At 44.5% G+C, this 22,436-nt stretch overlaps 1 protein-coding gene and 1 pseudogene across 2 annotated transcripts; one reads left to right on the top strand and one right to left on the bottom strand.

The window, feature by feature from the left end:
- Positions 1–2,997: 2,997 nt before the first annotated feature.
- Positions 2,998–4,772, bottom strand: LOC120686511 (annotated as a pseudogene).
- A 928-nt stretch (positions 4,773–5,700) lies between these two features.
- LOC120685324 (formin-like protein 7) lies at positions 5,701–14,066 on the top strand. Of its 2 annotated transcripts, none has more exons than XM_039967168.1 (8): positions 5,701–5,865; positions 5,984–6,199; positions 7,684–7,931; positions 8,690–8,863; positions 8,947–9,103; positions 10,459–10,598; positions 10,687–10,722; positions 12,942–14,066. In XM_039967168.1, the coding sequence occupies exons 2-8, from the start codon at positions 6,049–6,051 to the stop codon at positions 13,809–13,811; spliced, it is 1,776 nt and encodes a 591-aa protein (XP_039823102.1). In that variant the 5' UTR covers positions 5,701–5,865; positions 5,984–6,048; the 3' UTR covers positions 13,812–14,066. The 2 variants fall into 2 exon arrangements, with proteins under 2 accessions (XP_039823102.1, XP_039823103.1); XM_039967169.1 differs by having other exon boundaries at positions 5,709–5,865; positions 6,002–6,199.
- Positions 14,067–22,436: the final 8,370 nt, after the last annotated feature.

Raw genomic sequence — 22,436 nt, 5'->3', positions numbered from 1 at the left:
GTTGTCCAAGTGTTCATTTGCTAAACAAGAGCTGCCATACTTGGGGCATATCATCAGTGCTGAGGGCGTGGCCACTGACCCTGGCAAGATCAAGATAGTCCAGAACTGGCCTACCCCCACTTCAGTTAAAGAACTTCGAAGTTTTCTTGGTATGGCTGGTTATTATAGAAAGTTTGTGCATCATTTTGGCATCATTGCTAAACCACTTACCAATCTCTTGAAAAAGAATGAGTTGTTTGTTTGGACAACAGTACACCACGAGGCCTTTACCACCTTGAAGAATGCTTTAGTCTCAGCTCCTGTCTTGGCCATGCCCGACTTTTCTCAGAAATTTTTCATCGAGACTGATGCTTCAGCAGCCAGAATTGGTGCTATTCTGCAACAGAATGGACATCCTATTGCTTTTGTCAGCAAAGCCTTAGGTCCTAAGAACCAGACCTTATCTATTTATGAAAAGGAATATCTAGCTATCTTAATGGCTATTGATCACTGGAGACAGTATTTGATCACAAATGAATTCATTATCCTCACTGATCAGAAGAGCCTCATTCACTTGGATGACCAGAAGTTGTCTACCCCATGGCAACATAAAGCACTGACTAAAATGCAGGGTCTTCAATATAAAATCTGTTACAAGAAGGGCTATGAAAACAAAGTGGCAGATGCTCTTTCTCGAATGCAAGCACCATCAGATCAAGAAGTCCTAGCAGTTTCTCAACTCCAACCTGCATGGCTCCAAGCAGTCACTGATGCATATCAGACCAATCCTGAACTTAAAGAACTGTTGGCAGCACTATCTATTAAAGGTGTCATTGATCATTTCTCTCTGACTAATGGAGTTATCAGATACAAGAATAGAATTTGGCTAGCCCACAACAATTCAGCTCAGCAAAATGTGATACAGGCCCTACATGCCAGTCCATTGGGAGGTCATTCAGGAATTCATGCAACTTATATCAGAGTTAAGAACCTCTTTGCCTGGCCTGGATTAAAAAATCAGGTTCATTCATTTGTCTCCCAATGCTCAGTTTGTCAGCAAGCTAAACCTGAACATGTTAAATACCCTGGCCTCCTTCAACCTTTACCTGTTCCAGAGCAAGGTTTTCCTTACCGGTAAGGAAAAAAAACCGGTGGTCAGCGAGAAACGCGTTTATCGGATTTCTCGGAAAATTATCGGATTTGCCATTTTAATTTCGGATGAAATTTAGAAAAAAATTCTCAATTTATGCAGGAAGTAACCTATATTATTTCCAAACAATCTAATAGTATAAACAAGATACAACAATGCATATAAATATGACTTTCTTGCCACAACAAACAGTCTGTTTAATATAGCCACCGCTATCGCCATGGCTTCCTATGAAGTCGTGGAGGGACCGAGAGAGATGGGGAATGGAATATGAATAAGATTTAGTGTTAGGAGGCAGCGGGGTGACCTGATATTTGGCTGCACCAATTTGGTTTGGACGGAGATTCAAAAGGATCGAAAATTTCGAGCGATAAGTAAAAAAACCGGATCCCGCCGAGAAACAGGATTTTCGGTTTTCTCGGAAAATTCTCGCCGAGAAATTTTTCCTTGTTCCAGAGTACACTTGGCAAGTGGTTTCATTGGACTTTATTGAGGGTCTTCCTACTTCTAAGCATTGCAACTGCCTTTTGGTAGTAGTTGATAAGTTCTCTAAATATGCCCACTTTGTTCCATTGTCCCATCCTTTTACTGCCATGAAAGTAGCAATGTTGTACATGGATCACATATTCAAACTTCATGGATTGCCTCAAACAATTATTTCTGACCGTGACAGAATTTTCACCAGCCAACTTTGGCAAGAACTCTTCAGGCTTTCTGGTACTCATTTGAAACTTAGTACAGCCTACCACCCTCAGACAGACGGCCAAACTGAACGTGTTAATCAGTGTTTGGAGGCATATCTTCGATGCTTTGTTCATGGGTGTCCTACTAAATGGAAGGATTGGATCCCACTTGCTGAATTCTGGTACAACACTTCTTATCATTCTTCTCTCGGCAAGACTCCTTTTGAAGTACTTTATGGTCATGAACCTCGTCACTTGGGCATCGATAGAATTGAATCTTGTGCCGTTGATGATCTTAAAGAGTGGCTCTCCAACAGAAAGGTTATGACTCAACTGTTACAGCAGCATCTTTGCCGAGCTCAACAGAGACAAAAGTCCCAAGCCGACAAAAACAGAACTGAACGACATTTTCAACAAGGAGACTTTGTTTACCTTAAGCTGCAACCATATATCCAACAATCAGTTATGCCAAGAGCTAATTCCAAGTTGTCTTTCCGTTATTTTGGGCCCTTTCAAATTCTGGAGAAGATCGGTACTGTTGCATATCGTCTGCAGCTACCTCCATCGTTCTCTATTCACCCAGTTTTCCATGTTTCTCAGCTTAAACGTGCTGTGGGTATTGACACAAAGGTCAGTTCATCTCTACCTCCTACCTCCACTCAGTTTCAGGTTCCAGAACATATTCTGCAGCGTCGGACAATTTACCACAACAATCAACCGATCCCTCAAGTGCTAGTCAAATGGTCTTCTTGGCCTTCATCATTGTCAACATGGGAGAATGAGACTCCTCTTCGTCAAAGTTTTCCTGCTGCACCGGCTTGGGGACAAGCCGGTTCTGATGGAGGGGGAATTGTCATGACTGATAGAGTTGGTGATGCTGAAACTAAAGAGAGAGCTAATGTTACAAGGCCAACCAGGAAGTACCAGCCCAACAAGAAGTTCTTCGGCCCGGACTGGCGGCCCAAGTAGACGCCGGCCCACTCCCTTGCTCAGGAGACGCGATGTACAAAAGAGAGTGCTCCGTGGAGAAGGGGTAAGGAAGGAGAAGTAGAACTGAAAGGCCGGCTGCGTCCGGAGGCGGCGGCGATCTGCGGATCCCGTCTGTATCCCACCATTTCCCGGTGAGCTGACCGTGTTCTGTGTCACGCTACTAAACTACTTCCTATAATCGAGTCCCCATACTACCTAGATCACTAGTTTGTGACAAGGGCCTTCATCCTCACCAGGCTCATTCACATCATCATCGCCACCGGCTTCACCATCCTGGCGGGGCCATTCGGTACCGCAACCTGGACAACCTCTCGAAGCCTGCATATGCAGATGAGTTAGAAAGCCATATCTTTAAAAATCAACAATGGTAACAGTCTCAACTAGAATTAGGTGACTACCTTTCGTTGTGAAAATTTCTTCCTCTGACAGTACTCATGGATTCTTACATTGCATTCATCATTAGGACAACTTGAGGCCTGTTGCAGAACATAAACAATAGAAAAATAGATCATAACTTTTGTAGGTTACATGGTAAATTTAAAACAAGACCACGGCAACTGAAAATCATAGAATCATCAAGTAACGGCACCTTAATACAAGCTTCGTTACAGACCACACATGATGGGATGTCGTTACCGTGGAACCAGCTTCGGAGATCAAGAAATGATCTGGTGCCCAGGCCAATCTTGCCTGTGGAGGTGTATGACAACCAACAGTCCCGTATCAGTTCATCCAGAGTTTTCTCTTTCTGGGTCAGTGAGAAGTTCGTTATGGAAGTAGGAAGACGAGATTAGCTGTCCTGTGAACCGTCCACAACTAGGACCTGGGAACAGAACAGTCAACAGCTCGCCACGTCATATTGCAATAAAGATTAAGGCCTAACAATCAGTATATATTATAGTGCTGCTATGCCATGCCATTTCAGTATTTCACAGAAAATACTAAAGGTACTACTGCTATCATTGATGACATGGCAACTGCAAAAAGTATATGAAACTATTATATGCTTAATTGCTTGTAAATTTGTAACCATTATGAGCTAAACCAAGCACATGGTGAATAAATACATGAAAACCAACAAATCATGTTCCCAGAATACTGTACAACAAACCTGGTTGTCCAGCCGGACATTTAGAGCGTCAATACTGGTTATGCTCCCATCATTTCCAGCTTCCTGAACAATTGCTTCTAACTGCCACAGGAATCATTAGTTACATCAGTACATGTGAAAATCAACAGCATATGTAATGTCAGATTGAGCTATACAAAGCAAGCTAACACATACCAGTCCCTTGTAGAATGCAATCTGGGGCACAGAATACTTTGTTCCGAGCTTTGATTCTTCGTCAGCAATGTTATTAGCCACTCCGTAGTATACCATTCCATCATACTGGTTTATGCATGCTCGCACCTCAAAATGCAAAAATGCGAGCTCCTTGTTGATCTTGAGAAGTGTATCATTGAACAGTTGTTGATGAGTTGCTGCAAGCCAGGATATGGAATAAGTGATGTGAGACTAGACAGTTGACGAAATGAATTAGAAGCTTGCAACCCATAGGCTATATACTCTTCTATAACTGGTACTAGATATATGATTCAGCCAAGTAGCCTGACAGGCATCATTTGAACTGAAAATGATTTGAACCCCACGTGTGAAGGGCATTTAGATAGTGAGACTTTGAAGTGATTGTTATTATTGTTTAGCAAAAATTTGAAGTGATTGTGATCGGCTGAGGTGATCAGCAGGTGAGTGTGAAAGCTTGGCCTGCTGCTGGGTTCGACGCGGCGGTGGCGCTGTTCAACCGCGGCGAGTACCACGACGTGGTGGAGGAGCTCTGGTACGGCGCCGAGGACCCCGCGCGGACGCTCCTCCACGGCCTCCTCCAGTGCGCCGTCGGCTTCCACCACCTCTTCAATGATACTCGATCACCATTGATTCGATCAGGCACCGACTGCCTTTGTTTAACCATGGATGGCTCGCCGAGCTCGTACCAGCTGCTCGGCAACTTCGCCGCCGGCCAGCAACTCTACCGCTTGGAACCTGATGATGATACAGACGACGGCGCTTCTAGCATCATCTTTTCCGTATCTGACGATCGCACTTGACAAGCAGCTCCTCCTACAGCAGAGTCAAACTTCCAACATTACATGCCACGGACCAAAATCTGACGGATCTCCTAGAGCAGAGTCAATCAAGTTATGTTTTTAGTTCAGCTGAGAGGTCGATCGGCGCAAGTGGCTGAAATCATTTATATATCTACCAATGTATATATGTAGCCTACCACATCAAGTAACGTTTTTCAGCTGAGGTCCGGTCAAATAGCTGAATCATTGTAGCCTACAAATTATTTTAATAAAATATTTCCTCTACTAATCTTTTCACAATTACACAACACATGAATGTTTGGACTTTTTTTTGCTGCTCAGACCTATTTGGTTGGGATGTGCAGCTGCAGCTGGTCCAAAAATCTGAAGTGGACGGGCCAAATAACATGCAATTTTGATGAATTATTTCTAAACTCGCAAAACGAATGATCCACTAATCTTTAACTTCATAGGACCGCAATAGTGCGTTTTCTCTAAAACTCGTAGTATATACATTTCTTCGGCAGTAGTATTTTCTTTGTAACTTTAACGTTCACACGGCATTAAGCTAACACTAAGCTAGGATGCAATCAGATAATATTTCTCTAATATCAGGACAAGTATTTTTTTTCTATAAGATTTTTCTTCGAATTTTAACATGATACTAACACAATGACAGCCTCACTATCGTACCATCCCTTCGCTTTCTCAACAACGCCGTCTATACGTCAGTTTTTTTTAACACTTTCTTCTACCCTAGGTTCTCGCACAAAATAAGCGAAGCGGCAACAATATTTTCGCACAAAAAAATAAAATAAAAAAGAAAACCACAGAAACACAGACGCACAAGGGCAAGGGGGAAAGAAAGGGTGGAAAGCCACCGCAGCAAAACCAAACGCTCTCGGCTTCTCCCCGCTCCCCTTCCCCTTCCCCTCCTCATCCGCGGCGGCACTTTGGACTAAGGGACTCGCTACCGAGGTATGCATCTCTAGCCCCCTAACTCCGACCTCCAATCTCCCACCATAATCCCAAGATTTCTGATTTTTTGGGATTTTTTTTCTGAATTTTTACGCGTGGTTCGATCTTGCTTCGCAAGGAGTACGCATTTGTCTAGGTTTTGGGGTCTTCCACGGGGGAGCTGAATTAGTTGGAGCCTTCGTGATGGCGGGCGCGAAGGCGGATGTAGACGCGGAAACGGGGGACGGCGGCGGCGCCGCAGGTGGCGCCGGCGGCGGGGGAGGCGGCTCCTTCAGCGAGCACAGGCTGGTCGACAAGCTCAACAAGCTCAACAGCTCAGCGGCGAGTATTCAGAGTATCCTTTTTTCCATGGTTACTTTCTTGCACGCTCGCAAATTCCGAAGCGTGTTGCTGTCCGTTTCATTTTCTTTTGATTAAGTAGCCCTAACTTGCAAATTGCAATGTCTATGAGTAGAACTGCTCAGGAGATTTTCATTGGGCTTGCTAAGTGGGCCTGTTCCATTCCGTGCAGTGCTTATTGTCTTGTTGTTAGTTTTCTGGTGCACATGAATAGAAGTTAAAAATCCTCGCTGTGTATGATTTTATCATATCATATGACAATGTGATTTATGGTTACTTCACTGCCAGGCATTTTTCTTGATTTTAGTGTCTCTCTCAGGCAGTTTATTTGAGAAAAATAGTATTGTAAATGTAAATACATCATAGTAAAAGTTTTGGATATCTAATGAGCTTGATTTTTTAAGTGTTTTTATCCTTGGATATAAAAGGCGTAGAAATCAGGACTCCATGTGTTTTCACTTCCATTAGCCCAAAAGATGACCTAGGCTACCATCATCTTGCTAAAGCACTATCACCATCTTACTGTCACTAATACCCTTTTCTCTTTTACTTCTTTGTTCCCTTTATTGCTGGCTCCCGTTTGGTTTCAGCTCTAGGCTACAGCAACTTTCTGGTGACTAAAAGGCTTTGTTATTATTGTTGTTACTGCCAATGCTTGGTTACCATCTCTCTATAAATATGATTTTCATTATCTTTTGAGGCTGTTCCCTTTGTGAAATGGAAAGGATAACATGAACTCCTAGGGCTCTACATTGCATATATTAATAATCAATATTCTTTGGGGCATATATTTCTGCTATCCTGTTCAGTTTGCCAATTAAGTGAGGAAAAAAATTATATGACATATCCTTCACTAAGGAACTAAATATTGGTGAGGTGGTTCTAAGTTCTAACTGCCAAACTAGCTTGCTCTGGTTGCTGTTATTTATGTACTAATATGATAGTAACTAGTAAGCTGTTTTTACTCTTGGTTCGCTGATTGAACTTTATTGTATTCTGATCTGATAACCTTATGTCAACTATGCCATGTCCAAAATAAATTGTGGCAGCATATTATTGCACTGAAAATGTACTGTGAAAACTACTTCACCTTTTTATATTATGGCTGAGCCAACTAACCAGTGAGGTGAGGACACATCCTACACCCGTAACCACCTATTGATTAAACAAATTCTGCAAGGAATATGTTTGGAGTTTGAAGTAAAGGTACAGTCTGCAGTATTAGCATGCTGCATGCCCTTCTTTATTGACCGTAGAAAAAGAGGATCCTACTATTTCAATATGATTGATTGTGCTGCTTATTTGTGAGGAATTTCATGCCATATGTTGCTCCATATCTAAGCGAGGAACTGTGAGATATACTGCATATGTTCTTTTTTGTCCCTTTTTAATTAGAATTGTCCTTATTTCCTATGTAAGTTTGCATTTAGAGATTGCATTAGTAGTTCTTTTTTTTTGTATTCCTTAATTCTTATGCAGCACTTTCACAATGGTGCATTTTTCACCGCAAGAGGGCCAAAAGGGTTGTAGACACATGGGAGAAGCAGTTTAATAGTGCAACAAAGGATAAGAAAGTATCATTCCTGTATCTATCGAATGATATCCTGCAAAACAGCAAACGCAAGGGAGGTGACTTTGTGAATGAGTTCTGGAGGGTTCTACCTAGATCACTGAAACATGTCTATGAAAATGGGGGAGAAGAAGGAAAGAAAGTGGTGGCAAGATTAGTAAGTTTCATCATTTTTCACTGCTACATAATTAATTCTTCGCATTCCACCAGCTCCTTTTATTCTAGATTTGTCCGAGAGCATTGTCCAAGAATTCAGGAGAATCTAAATGTGTCAGTACCATTGGATTCACCATCATTGGTTTAGTTGTTATGGGAAATTATTGAGCCATATACTTATTGCTGCTCTATTATTCAACTATCCTTGGTTCGCTTAACTGGATTCCAGATAGCACTTTTGTTTGCTCTGGTGTATTTTGATGATGTGATCATAATCACGTGCATCAGGGCATGGTGCATTATATTTTGATTTATATAATCATGTGTAGAGAAAATGTGAGCTAATAGTAATACTACAGCTGCATCAATTAGTAAAACAATCAGCCTTTTGTTACGTAGCTTTCCTGCGTGTCCGGGGAAAGCAGATAGCCTTCTTAGTTTGTAGCCTAATTCCTCTATTTCTAGGAGTATTGGGTTTAATGAGTACATTATTCCTCAAATGAGTGTCTTGCTTGGTATGTTGCTAGTCAGCTGCCAGAAACATCGATTCGGACTCTTTCACTGGTATGATATGTATAAATAAGTGCATAGGGTTTGTGGGTCATAGTTTGCTTGGACCTTCACTCTGTACGGAAAGTTCCTATTCATAGCATGACTATATTGATTATGGAATTACTGATGGTAAATTTAATCATTTACTTATATTTTATTGCAAGTAAAAAAATAAGTCTATCTTGCTATTTTTTTTCGGAACTGCAGATAGGAATTTGGGATGAACGTAAGGTTTTTGGGACTCGTATTGAAAGTCTGAAAGATGGCATTTTTGGTAACAACCCTCATATTTTGGATAACAACGGGAATAGTTCAAATCCTAGCTCTAATCCCCCTTCAAATTCCAAAGTTTCACGGAAGGATTCTGGTACGACAGTAAAAGTAAGTTGCTTATTCTCCTGCGTGTATCTAACATATTGGGTTGTATATTAGGGCATCTTCTTATTTGTTGGCTTTTACTGTAGAAACTTACTGTTGGTGGGATGCCTGAAAAGATTGTAACTGCATACCAATCGGTCCTTGATCAACATTTTGATGAAGAGGCAGCTTTAAACAAATGTAAGAGTACTGTTGGTGTTTTGGAGAGGATAAATAAAGATATAAACGATGCTAGCACCAACGGTAAGGATTTTTCTTGCTCATATTTAATGTTGTGAATATTTGCTGTTGTAGAAAGTTTGACCGCATGTAGCAGGACCGCAGAGTTCGCCGATCTACGTCGTCTACAAGATCGGCGGTGACCCCGGGGAGGGACAGTTCCTGAGCGAGCCGCCCAAAGAGATCCCGCACGACTACACGTGCGTGTACATACCTGACAATATCAACCCAACATGCACGGGACATCTGGTGGGTACTGGAGCTTCAGGAGCAGATGCAGAGAAGCAGGCATGGCTAGCGAAGTACGCTACCGGGCCGAGTGCTGAGCCCCCTGGAGAAGGTCATGGTCGCGTCTCCTGCGATGATCTCTCCAGTGGTGCTGTAGCGAGAATCAGCCCCAGCGAGAAGGGCGAGAACCATCTCAGAATCGGCAACAGGCTTGTCGACGTCGCGAAGAGCATCAGCAGCCTTCTTGAGGGCTTGGGCATACTCGTGGACAGACATATCCCCTTGAGTTATTGCGTGGAACGCATGACTCAAGAAGATGGCACGAGGAGCTTTGTTCGTCTGGAAGTGGTTGGAGATGGCGACCCAAAGGTCCCGTGCTGTCTGGTTGGCGGCCATGGTGAAGACGTGAAGTCGAGGACGTCCTCGGTGACGGAGCCATAGAGCCAGTCAGCCAGCTGTGGACGGCACAGTCGGCCTCGTTCCATGCATCAGTGCGCGGATCAGGGGGAGGGGCGCTGTTGATGTGGCTGAGGAGGCCGAACTTGCCGCACATGGCCTCGAAGAAGCTGCTCCACTTGGTGTAATTGGAGGAGCGGAGTTCCAGCTTGATCGGGACGTGCGCCTGGACGGAGACGGCGGTGTACGCAGCCATGGGGATCGGCGGCGGCTGGGTGTCGTCGACGATGAGGGAGGAGATGCCGTCGAGGAGAGAGTCACCGTCGTTGGTGACACAGGACATCAACAGATTGTTGCAGATGCAATCTGTTGATGCTGCTGCAGCCGACCAGGGAGGGCGCAGGGAGGAGGAGGGGCCGACCAGGGAGGCGGCGCAGGGGTGAGGAGGAGGTGCCGCAGCCTAGGGTTGGTGGCGGCAGGTGGTGGGTGGGCGCGCAGGCAGGGTTTGCCGCGCGAGTTAGGGCAGCGGAGGAGGGAGAGAGGGGCACGGCGGGCCTAGGGTTTGGCCCGGACTCGTGATACCATGTAGAGAATTGGGAAACACCACACACCCAAAGGAGGGGGGGTGACCTCTATTATATATTGCCGTATGGCTTGGAGTACAAGTAAACTCAATACAAGGAAATACAACAATATATCTCTAATACCGCACTCTTATGTGCTCTGCTTTTTTTGTCCTGTATTTTTTTCATAAGGTAATCAGCCAGCATCAACATTGATTTCCGACCTTCAAGAACAAGAAATGACCCTAAAGCAGTGCATTGAACAACTTGAAAGTGTAGATGCGGCGAGGATATCCCTGATCAATCAATTAAAAGAAGCTCTCAGCGAACAGGTCTTGAGGCTTTCATTACCTCTCCAATGTTCCATTTCAATTACATGCCTTGTGCTGTTTAGAACTGTATGTTTTTCTTATATGACAGGAGTCAAAGTCAGTGGTTCTTCGCAGCCAGTTGCAAGTAAGAATTATTCTTTATCTTATCGCATGCTGTTGTCCTTTTCGTTTGTTGTTATTTCCTTGCAAAATCATGTCCTAGGTCATTCTGCCCTATGATGCCTTTACTGTTAATGCCCAATTAAATGGGGTTTATTAGGTCATAAATGCTGAGCATGTTCTAGATCTGTAAGTATTCTCATTATGGTGCTTATATATCTTGTCCTGTCTATTCTATTAATCTATTTTGGAGTTTCTGGACAATATTCTTTTATCTTGGTACTGGCTAGGATGCCCTATGATATGTGGCCATAAGTAGAATGTTTCATCTATCTTTGGCATCTTGTTGATGAATGCATCCACATGTTCAGAGTGTGATAAAATAATTAGAAATAGAGGCAGGACATGCACAGATTCCTAGGGAGGCGCTAACATTATTAAACCAATTGTGGTTTGCTTGCTATGTGTTTGTTGCATGTATATGTCAGCGATCATAATTCATAAATCATATCAACTTGGTGCGCCTTATGTTAAAGACAGTATTTTGTGGTACTTTTTACATGCATTTGGGCTTGGACCATTCTGTGAATTCAGAGGTTTTCTGTTTTGGTAGGTGTGGGAAACCCGATTAACAACCATACCCATCAGAATCCTGCCTATCCATCCATAGCCATGATAGCGAATGTCTATAAGTGGATTTGTGTAGACCTACAAGTAGATAATATTATCCATTGCCCCTACATTGCAAGTGGACTCACCTGTGTAGTTGGTCCTGCCAGCTCCGAATTATCTCCCCCAAGTTTCAGTTGAGCTATTAAAATTTACGGTGTCAACACTAGGTTGAAATTCCAATACTAAACTTTTGGTCTTTAATGCTTCGTTCATTTTCTTCATGCCTATGGAGTCTGCTTGTGCATTTAGTTTCCCAATCTGTGCAAAGCAGGTCCTTTATAGTATTGAATCACGCCCAACACATTTAATTGATCTCGTTAGAATTCTATGGTGTCAACGCGAGTTGAGTATAGTGAAATTTTGCTCAATTTAATAGTGGGTAGTATTGAATTTCTAATGATCTGTACAGGCATGGGTAGGGGAGTAGTGGGTCCTATCCTCCTCATACCCTATATTCGAGTGAATTGGTAGATTGGTGGAAAGGATTCTACTGCAGGAGAGAGCTGTGATGTGTTCGAGTGTGTTAAAAATTTGGTTTTGTAATTCATTGGTGCGACTGGATAGGTGCCCCCCCCCCCCCCCCCCCCCCCCCAGCAGTGCTCAGCTACCAGACAGCCCCAAGGAGGCCAGAGGGTTGAGAAGGCACTGGGAAAGGCAGATTGCTAATTCTTACTTGACTAATCTTGGGAGTCATTTTACAGTACTGTTCCTGATTATTGTAATCTTTACCCAATGGCATCCCCATCGAGATTGATGGAAATTGTAGAAGATCAAATCACCACCCTGTCTAATTAATACTTACTGTGTGTCTTCACATAGATCTTGAACACACTTGCGGTCTTTGCCTCATTCTCCTTATGTTTCTTTTTTCAAGTCTGAGCCCTGAGGTTTTGAAGAACCCCCTGGTTGTGGAGTGGACATATCAGAAAAGGTGGTTTCGGTCTCACATTAGCCAGCTCCCAATTCTAGATTCATGCTGCTTAGTTAACAAAAGAAAAATCAAGACTTTATGAATTGCTGAATGCACTTGGGATAGTGAGCAGTGAGCACATGTGTCAAGCTATCTAGTGTTCCTCTAGCACGAGTATGCGTCCTACCGACTCCTATTGCTACCTGGCTACCCCACAGACTTAGTTAAATCCCATGGTTCACTTGAACTGCTTCCTGATTCAGATATATTTTTGAAAGAAAACGCACCTAGACTACTTCCCTAGCACTCCGATAGTCCCTGTGCATCACCTTCCATATAGGTCTGTGGTCTTGACATCCACCCAGTCTGGCTGTTGCATTCCTCTGTCTGATTGGGGATGGGCTGAAATGCCTGAGGTCTTATTTTGAAATAGAGATTTGTATTCCAGGTTATGGAGTAATGCATGTCTTGTTGCCTATCACTGCCTCAATTAACTTTCTTGCTGGAATTTATCTGTGAGGTCACAATTAACTTTCTTTAATATTGGTAATATCATTGTATTTGATATTTGTATCTGTTCTGCAATTGTAATTAGGATCTACCGATTTTATGACATTATTAAAGTGATACCTTGCTAATCTTTGATCTCATTATCAAAACAGGTTGCTCGAGCATCGGCTGAACGTGTCATTCAACTTAGACAACAACTGGGTGGTGCCCTTAGCACAAGCGCCACACAATCTAGTCCTAGTCCGCTCATGATTACTCCACCAGAGCAAACAGCTGGTACGGTGCAAGGTTCAGGAGTAAGGTCGACACCTCCACAGTCACAGCCACTGACTCCAGCAACCTCACTTCGGCCTACATTCAGTGCAGTGGGTGACGAGTCCAAGAGGTCGGCAGCAGCTATGGCAGATAAGCTTGCATCTTTGTCAGCACCTGTGCTGAGCTCCATTCTCTCATCTCTTGCCGCTGAGCAAGCTGCTTCCATAAATGGTGGATCACCTTCTGGAGAATTATCTGGAGGACCACCAGGCTTCCAGATTGAAAAGAGGCCTAGGCTTGAGAAGCAGGCTGGTGATATGGGTGCTTCTCCCTTTTTTGGGCAAGCGCCACAGGTGCAACAACAGATTGGAGCAGTGCCTACTACTCTTGGAGGCACGCAACCACCAACGCCAGTTCCATTTCCACCACCTCCACCGCCATTGCCATCTCTATTGCCACCACTTCTACAACAATTTGGTCAAAATACTGGAGGAATGATCGGAATGGGAGGACCTTTCGGGATGATGGCAGGCTCCATGCCACCTCCACCTCCTTTGTCCAACATTCTGCCGGCAGGTTTCCCTGGACCAAGCGGGCCACCTCCCCCACCTCCACTTCCGCCCGCTCAGAGCCAGCCCCAGCAGCAGCAGCAGTCTCCTCAGGCACCACAGCAATCACCGACATCAACTGGATTCTTTCAATCATCAGGCATGAGCTTCTTTCCTCCGGTGCAGGTGCAGCAATCTCCATCTGCCCAACGACAGTGATTTAATGGTGGCATAGCATTCATCGGGCTATAAAGGCAGCACCTTGTGCTAACTTTGTACATTAAAAAAATAATCCCCGAGTATCGAGCTTATACGTGACTGGCCCTGCAAGCGAAGTAGGACCAATGGTCACGGATTAGAAAGATTTGTAGAATAGGCATGTGGCTTTTGTGATGTATAACTAAGGCCCTATTTAGATCGTTACCGTAAACCCTCTAAATGCAAAAAAAAAACGTCACATCGAATGTTTTGACATATGTATGGAGTACTAAATGAAGTTTATTTATAAAACTTTTTGCGTGGATGGGTTGTAAATCGCGAGATGAATCTAATGAGCCTATTTAATCCATGATTTGCAACAGTGATGCTATAGTAATTATCTGTTAATTATGGATTAATTAGTATCGTTAGATTTGTCTCGTGATTTACAACCTATCTGTGCAAAAAAAATTTGTAAATAGACTTCATTTAGTACTTCAAATTAGCAAGATTCCATCGCAAAAATTTTTTGCATTGGAACTAAACACGGCCTAAGTTCTTCCTTTTCGTCCAAGGAGTTGTCTTACTGTTCATGGTCATATATAGTAGTTAGACTTCGCCTTTTCCTTTGCATTGATCTTCTGAGGCAAAAAGAAACCGTTGGCATTGATCTTTAAGAATGGCCCAATGTTAGAACAGTTTTAGGGCTGAAACATCAGTAGAACTTACTGGTCATAGTCTCATAGATATGATGTGAACTGCAAATATTTGTGATGACATTGTTTAAATTTAATTATCAATATTTTGAAATCATAACCTAATTTTTGGGTGCATAATCATGGCGCTCTCATCATTAGATTTGAAATGAACAGACAGGATTTGGGGGAAAGAGCCTGTGCCTGTATGGTCAAGTTTGCTGGGGCAGAGATCCCGCTTGGGGTCGTGTAGATGCAGTAAGCTATGTAATCGTACCCATGACGGCCAAGCTTGCCTTATTTTGCTTCCAAAGATAAGGGAAGGAAGACGGACGAGTATAGATGGATCTCAAGTTACCAACATATAGTGCAGAGAAACAGACACATTTGTTTCCCCAATTCTGACTTCTGGATGAATGCCAACAAAGTGAGCCATCCTATGCTAAATCAACAACATTATGATCGTTTCTACACAAGACTTGTGATTCTATGCTTAATTATGATCCAGCACTATTGAACTGAAATTACCTTTTGCTCGTAGTAGTCCTACCAGGTCATTAATTAGTTGTGTCTACTACAAGCTGACCAAGGAAAAGAAGAGAGGGGGAAAAAAAAGGCAAGCTATAGTTACAACTTACAAGCCTACAAAAGAGGATCGTCAGAGGAGGTACAAGCTGTGAGACCCAAAGGGCGCTTGTAGATTCCGGTCAATCGGCCGTGACCTTGTATGATGGATTGGCTAACTAATTCTGCCTGGGGTTGAATCCGCTCCCCGGCGCCGACTTGGTGCTGGCGTTGAACTCCACAGTGGGCTTGGTGCCTCTGGCCGCCGCCGTTGTCGTCGTCGTCGTCGCTGGTTGATGGGCGGCGCCCTTGACATGGAAGGTGTTGGTGGCCGTGGCCATGATCGCCGTCGGTTGCAGTAGCAGCAACCTCCTGGCAGCCGCCCAACCTTGGCTGTCTGGAGGCTGGGTTGTCGTCGTCGGCGATGCTGCTTCTGCAGTGGCGCTGCCGAGGAGGAGATGGAGCAAGATCACGGTGCTCACGGCCGCGCTGCAGCACACAGCCTTCATCGGCGATCTGCAGAGAGACTGAGCTGTGGCTAGCTTCTCTTCACTTGTGAGCAGGACTAGGAGAGTAGTAGATCGATCTTGTTGGGGGTGAAGACCGATGGATGGAATGTAGGAATGTTGGTATCTGCTGTTTGGACTTGCTCAGTGTTATTAGTAACTGTGGCCGGGCAGGTAACATGGTTGCAAGTGGAACTACCACTACTATAGAATAGGCCTTTGTTCCAGGCCATTTGTCCCGGCTGCCTTTGGGCCCGGGACAATAGGTGGCTTTTGTCCCGGGTCCAACGGCTAGCCGGGCCAGCGGGGAACAGGGGCCATTTTATCCCGGTTGAAGGCACCAACCGGGACAAAAGGGAGGCCTTTTGTCCCGGTTGGTGGCTCCAACCGGGACAAAAGGTTGCGCGGGCCTTTTGTCCCGGTTGATGACTCCACCCGAGACTAAAGGGGACTTTTTATCCCGGGTGAAGTCTCCACCCGGGACAAAAAGTACGTCTAGCACTTATTATGTCCACTGCTCACCTCCTCTCTCTCATTAGTCTCTCTCTTCTGCTCCCTCTAGATATCTCCGCCTCTCCGAGATCCATCCGGCCCCTTCCTCCCTCTCCCTCTCCCTCATCCCCTTCCTCCCTCCCTCTCCCTCCCTCCGTTAGCTTTTGCAGGCACTGCCGGCCGGCGAGCCGCCGCTCGGGCGCGGGCCACTACGTCGCAGCGCGGGCCAGTGCGTCGCCGCGCGGGCGCGGGCCGGTGCGCCGCCATCAGGCACCGGCGCGGGCGGGGCCAGCGGCGCGGGCGGGTGCCCGGCGAGCCGCAGGAGAAGCGGCCAGGCCCAGCGGCCCCGGCGCGGCCGGCTCTGGCCGGCTCCGGCGGGAGGCACGGCCCGGATCTGGCCGGCTCCGGCGAGCAGCGCGGCCGGCTAGCCCCGGCGGCGCGGTCTGTCCCGGCGGGGGCACTCGGCGCAACCACTTCAAGGTCAGAAGCGAACCGCCGGGGGCACTCGGCGCAACCGCTTCAAGGTCCCAGCGGGGGCACTCGGCGGGCAGGAGGCGGGCAAGCGCGTCCCAGGCGCCGGCGGGGGACACAGCGAAGAACCGCCGCCGCCGCGTGCTTCTTTTTTATTTTTTTCGTTTGTGATTTTGATGTTGAATCTATATGTGATGTGAATCAAATCAGTCTCATATGTTGTGAATTAATCTCATGTATTGTGGATTAGATCTTGTGCTTTCTTGTGTGAATTAGATCTTGATATGTGATGTGTAATGTATTGTGGATTAGATCTGGATTTCGATATTGTAGTTTTGGTCCAATTTTTGGATTTGTAGAAGCTGGCTCCTCGGGAGCTGGTGAGCTGAATTTTTTTTGTTTCGAAAAATTACATTTATCCCGGTTGAAAAGAGGCCGGGACAAAAGCCATAGTCACATTTGTCCCGGATGAGCAATTCCGGTTGGAAAACCGGGACTAAAAGTAGTTTGCACCCGGGACAAATGTGTATTTCTGTAGTAGTGTACTAAGCACGCTAGCTGCTTGACTGCTTCCACGTCCGCCACCACTAGTGGGAACATGAACATGCAGAGAACATGGATGCTTCTCTAGTGCTGGAGTGGAGCAAAAGGGCATCAAGCATATGGCCGACCTGTTGTGTAGTGAACATGCATGTCACCGTGAGATCTGGAAAGATATATAATTCGCTTTGACTAGCTATAATACACCTTTCTCTTTGACTGTAGCTATAATACACTTTTTTCTCGAGCTGGTCGGATATAATCGAAGCATGCAGACGCCTTATTTGATTGTGCGTACAATAATATCGAAGCTTCAGATTCAGATCGGCAATGTGAGCGAATGTACGGCCAGTAGGTCACAACCGAATCATACGCAGATACATATATAGCATCATGCTCAGCTCGCTCTTTGATTTGTAACTGCAGCAGCAGCTAGCTGTGTAGTCGGCTTACTCTGCAGCAAATATTTGGCCAACAACATGCATATCCATTATTCCATTATAGTTCAGTTCGTAATGATAATGAAGTTCTACTTACAGTGTCTCAGCTCTGAAGTTGGTTATTGCACTACGAGAAAACTAGTCATTCGTCCATAAGTGTTAGTACCGGTCACATTTAGGACCGGTACTAAATGCCTTCGGGGTGCATCTAGTACCGGTTCTAAATTTTGACGCCTCTAATGCCATTTAGTACCGGGTCATAACACCACCCGATACTAAAGGTCACCAATTAGTACAGGTTGGTGTTTTGATCCAGTACTAAAATGACTCAGCCATTTAGTACCGGTCGATAACACCGACCGGTACTAAAAATGACTTTTTGTACCGGGTGATGTTATTGACCGGTACTAAATAGGCATCCACGGCTGCTTCAAAAGGAAAACATCTCGCATCTAGTTACATGTCATGCATAGGTGGGATGACATGGGTACTGATAGGAGTTTTTCTAGCTGTGTTGCTACATACTGGTCTGACGATAGTTCATGTGAACTAATTAAACTAGTTGCACATATGTATAGACCGCCATTGTGAAAATGCCAACCATTCGAGTAAACAATGCGTTGCCAACTAACCAATACAACTACAAGTCTAGCTATATATGTGCGTCTCCACATGGAAGAGGTGCTGGCCAGGGACCATCTGTCTCTCTAGTCCACAGATTTGACCTTGCCGAGCTCCTTCTTCCTTTTGCTCATCTGCAATCATTGAAACATTCATTCTTAGCCCGTTTCCTGTTGGACCACATGTGGTAGATAGGTGGCATACTCAACTAGTACGTCTACATTTCTAATCGATGCTGCCACATGCTGTTGTTTAGCATTTAGTACTGGACGGCTGCAGATGAGATGACACTTCCTTATTTATAGGATCTTGGCTAGAATGGTGGAATCAAATCCCTTAGTCTAGATAGTATGAGTATCTGTATATGTGAAATCATATGACATAACCCAGATAGATTTTAACATCCATGCATGTGCGCAAGTAAAAGGACGAAGATAAAATAATTATGAAACTAACTGTAGCGCAAAACTAAACAAAAACTAGGGAACGTAGCTCAATTTTAGTAGAGCACTAATCCATGCATCTACTATCTTTTAGCAGTGCACGTTAATCTCCGGTTAGTTGGTTAAGAAAAAACTCTTTCTAGTTTTATATAATTTTGCATTATGGACCAAATAAAACTTGGGGATGTAGCTCAATTGGTAGAGCATGTTTAGAGGCTCGGGGCTCGATTCCTCGCATCTCCAATTTAATTTTTTTTCCCGTTAACTCTAGTTATTAGAAATAAACATTCTCAATGGTTTAATTAATCTTCATGTCACCAGAACCGGCCCACTAAAATGTAGGAGAGGGCTGCAAAATCTGAGGCCCATTGGAGCCGGCCAGAGGCAGAATCTGAGCGCATTGCATTTGCATTTGCAGGTCGTGGAGCAAGAGTGTTGCATGCAAGCCTGCTGGATGGAACCTACACGGCTACACAGCATTCATTTGCAGGTCGTGGAGCAAGAGTGTTGCTGGATGCTTCTCGTCCAAAAAATATTGTTCGATCGATCTGTCTGCTGGCTGTTGCCCGTCCTGCACGAGGCCATCTAATCGAGCCTATCTATCTCTTTCCTGATGACCTGATATGGTTTCCATAAATCAAGGAGGGTAGTTTAGCTCGGGTGCATGGATCTTGGTATAACTCTTGAATCTACTACGCGTGAATAATATCCTAATTAAGCTATCATATCTATGCACAGCTCAACATGTAGAGGTTAATATAAAGCTACATGCTTCCAACCCTAGCATATCCAAAGAAATAGTTTTTTTTCTTCAATTTATCTTCCATGCAAAAAATATAAAAATCTTTATAGTATGGAAGCAAACAAAAGATGGGGATGTAGCTCAACTGTAGAGCGTTAATCTGTGCATGATAAAGGTTCGGGGTTCAACTCCTTGCATCTCCAAAAAAGTTATTTTTTATTTATCTTCCATCTATAGAAAACATATAAAAAGGTCATGATGAGCAGCGGACGTCGATGTCCTAGCTTTCCCTTTCTTCCGTGGTACTAACGCAGACAACAAAATTCATTATGTTCTAAGCTTAAACGGTCAACCCTAATTTATCAGCAGGGAAACTCAACTCCGCAATAGCAAGAACAAATGTATAAATATCGGCAGGAATATATGTCATACCCGGTTTTAAAGACAAAACCGAATACATAAGTATATGTATGCTAGGATCAAGTTTCATACATATAGAGATATTATAAGTGAATAATCAGTAACAATATCACGTAAAAGAGAATAACAACAATTAAAACTATCAGAGTTATACAGCTTATCCTGAAAACGAAGACTTCAACTTCACAGGCAATCGACAGGGGGTTGCGTACGCCTAGAACTCAGCATCATCTTTAAAAGACTTCACAGCAACTTTCCCTTCTGAGCAGCAGTAAGCAAGGGTGAGTACACTTATGGTTGGTACTCAGCAAGGCCACAAAAAATAATCAGAATATGATTTATATCCATATTTAAGTTTATTAATCATGTGAGGGTCCAAGCCGCTCTTGATCGTGAGCACGGCTAACCGGTTAGTTTTAACTTTGCAGATGTTGTACACTTTCACCATAATTCGCGTAAAAGTTCCGAAGAACTTTGAACCCAACCACGCATGTGCTAGCTAGGCATAATACCACACTTTCGATGTGTGATTGCATAGGGACGCTACGAGACCTTTACAAAGATTTCCTAACAAATGACAACCCGCTAAAGTTTCAAGTCAAAACAGAGCATAACCCTCCCTAATGGTCAGCTCCTTAGCAAAGGCCGCTACCCCAAGAGGACCGGGCTATACCCCATCGATGCATCCCCTCTTACCCTTTCGGTAAGACTGTCATAAGCTAGAGTTTCTAATTAATCAGCCAAGACCAGAGCCATATAGTATTGTGATTGTACTGTTTTCCTGGGTGGTTCTCCATGTTCCAATTAAACAAAGTATTCTTGTAAACAAGTATAGATAGAAGTATGGTTAGGGTCACTTGTCTTTATCCAACGAAAAGATATTCTTACTGCTCTTCAGCTCTTGCTCATACAAAGTGTCTTGATTCTTCAAGCTTCATACAACGATCCGTCTACTCGAAGCAATCATCGGGCAACATACAAAGCAAACAACATGTACAACTAAGAACAATACACCAAAACAAAAGAAAGGCTTTGAAAGAACACATTAATGGATAGGACTCGTTGCTACGGTTACGAAAGCGCAAGAAACGCGGAAAACGGAGTTACGGTTGAAAAAAAAACAACTATCGAAAGATTTATATTATAAAAGAAACAAAAGAACTATAAACTTTATTTATTTTATTTGGGAAACAAAAGTAAAGGATATTTAAAAGAATTATCCTAGATTATATTTAACTCATATTATATTTGCATTTATAAAATCGAAGTAAAACTTAGTTAGATTTTATATATAATTATCTGTGTAGAAATTGCACTAATTAAACAATTAATTAGAGAACAGATATATGAGAGCATCTAAACAAATAACTTTATGATTGGTGTTGAGCTTAACAAATTATAGCTAAAACACATTTATGTTGATATTAACCATATTAATCATTATTTATGAAAAATTGCGTAACATCTAATTAGCTTTTAATTAGAAAACTAGATGAGAGATCATTATTCAAATTAAATTTATATTTAATTTTAAAACAGGAACTACGGTACAACGGCACTACTAAGTGATAGCTTAGTCCATTAGAAGACTAATGCAACAAGAACGGATCGAAATGGAGCTAAAACAAAGAAGTTAGGGCTAAAACAAGGTTTCAAGGGTTTATTTGTAAAGAACTTGAAGTTCTAGGGGCTAGAGTTGAAGAAAACAAGGACTAAAACAAAATTAAACCTAATCTCCAGGGGGCTAGAAGGCAAAACAGGGGCTCCTGGACGTCGGGTTCAATTTTGCAAAAGTACAGGGGTTAAAACAAAAAAGGTAAGGGCTGTTTTACAAATACTTTTGTACATGGGTGGAGCGCGGGTTGATTTTAGAAAAACAAAAGGGCTACTTTGCAAAACGTCCTAGGGTTGACCAGTACTAGACTCAGTTGACTGGGTCTAGATCTAATCTGGGCCGTTGGATCTTGATCGAACGGTGCAGGGCGGATCGGTGGAGCGGGCGGCGCTGGCGACCGGCGACGAGCTTTTGCGGCGGCGGGCGGCGGTGAGCTCGCCGGAGAACCGCGCAAGCGCGATTTCGGCCACATTTTTGTTCCGGGTTTGGATGGGAAGCTACGGCGCGAGGCTACGAACTCGATTTGGGGCTCTAGAAGGCGAAACAGAGACAGGATGGGGGCGTTCGACGGCGAGGGAGGAGCGAGTGCTCCGGCGAGCGATCCTGAGCGGGACAGAGGGGGAAAAAGGGGTGGGGGAAGGGCCGGCGAGCATCTTTACCACGATGCGAAGCTCCGTACAGGTGAAGTCGTCGAGGGGAGACGGCGGAACGGCGGCGCGTCGCGGAGCTCCGAGCTCCAATGGCGACGGCGGCGCTAGGGTTTGGCGAGGAGCGGCTGCGGGTCGAAGGAGGGGGTCCAGAGGCGGGGCCACGGCGCTATTTATAGGGCCGGGAGGAGTCCTTGGCGTGCGCGCCAAGGCGACTAGGCGACGAGGCGTAGCGCGGCCGGGTCGGACTCGAGCTCGAGTCCGGCTCGGTTGGGAGGTCGGGGACGGACCCGGCGGGCTGGGCCCGCCTGTCGGCGAGGGCAAGAGAGGGTGAGGCGGAGCAGGCCGCAGGCGCGTGCTGGGCCGACAAAACGGGCCGAGCAAGCGGATTGGGCTGCGCAAAAAGAAAAAAAGAAAGAGGGAAGGAGATTTGGGCCGGTTGGGCTGGGC

This window comes from Panicum virgatum, chromosome 8N (assembly GCF_016808335.1).
Source record: "Panicum virgatum strain AP13 chromosome 8N, P.virgatum_v5, whole genome shotgun sequence".
Lineage (NCBI taxonomy): Eukaryota > Viridiplantae > Streptophyta > Magnoliopsida > Poales > Poaceae > Panicum > Panicum virgatum.
Note: the sequence above shows the minus strand (reverse complement) of the source record. Positions and strands in the feature narration are given on the sequence as shown.

Excerpts from the sequence above, each read along its gene's own strand:
- LOC120685324 (XM_039967168.1), top strand. The coding sequence starts at position 6,049 with ATGGCGGGCGCGAAGGCGGATGTAGACGCGGAAACGGGGGACGGCGGC. Across the intron at positions 6,200-7,683 it reads CTCAGCGGCGAGTATTCAGA|CACTTTCACAATGGTGCATT; the intron begins GTATCCTTTTTT and ends ATTCTTATGCAG. Across the intron at positions 7,932-8,689 it reads AGAAAGTGGTGGCAAGATTA|ATAGGAATTTGGGATGAACG; the intron begins GTAAGTTTCATC and ends TCGGAACTGCAG.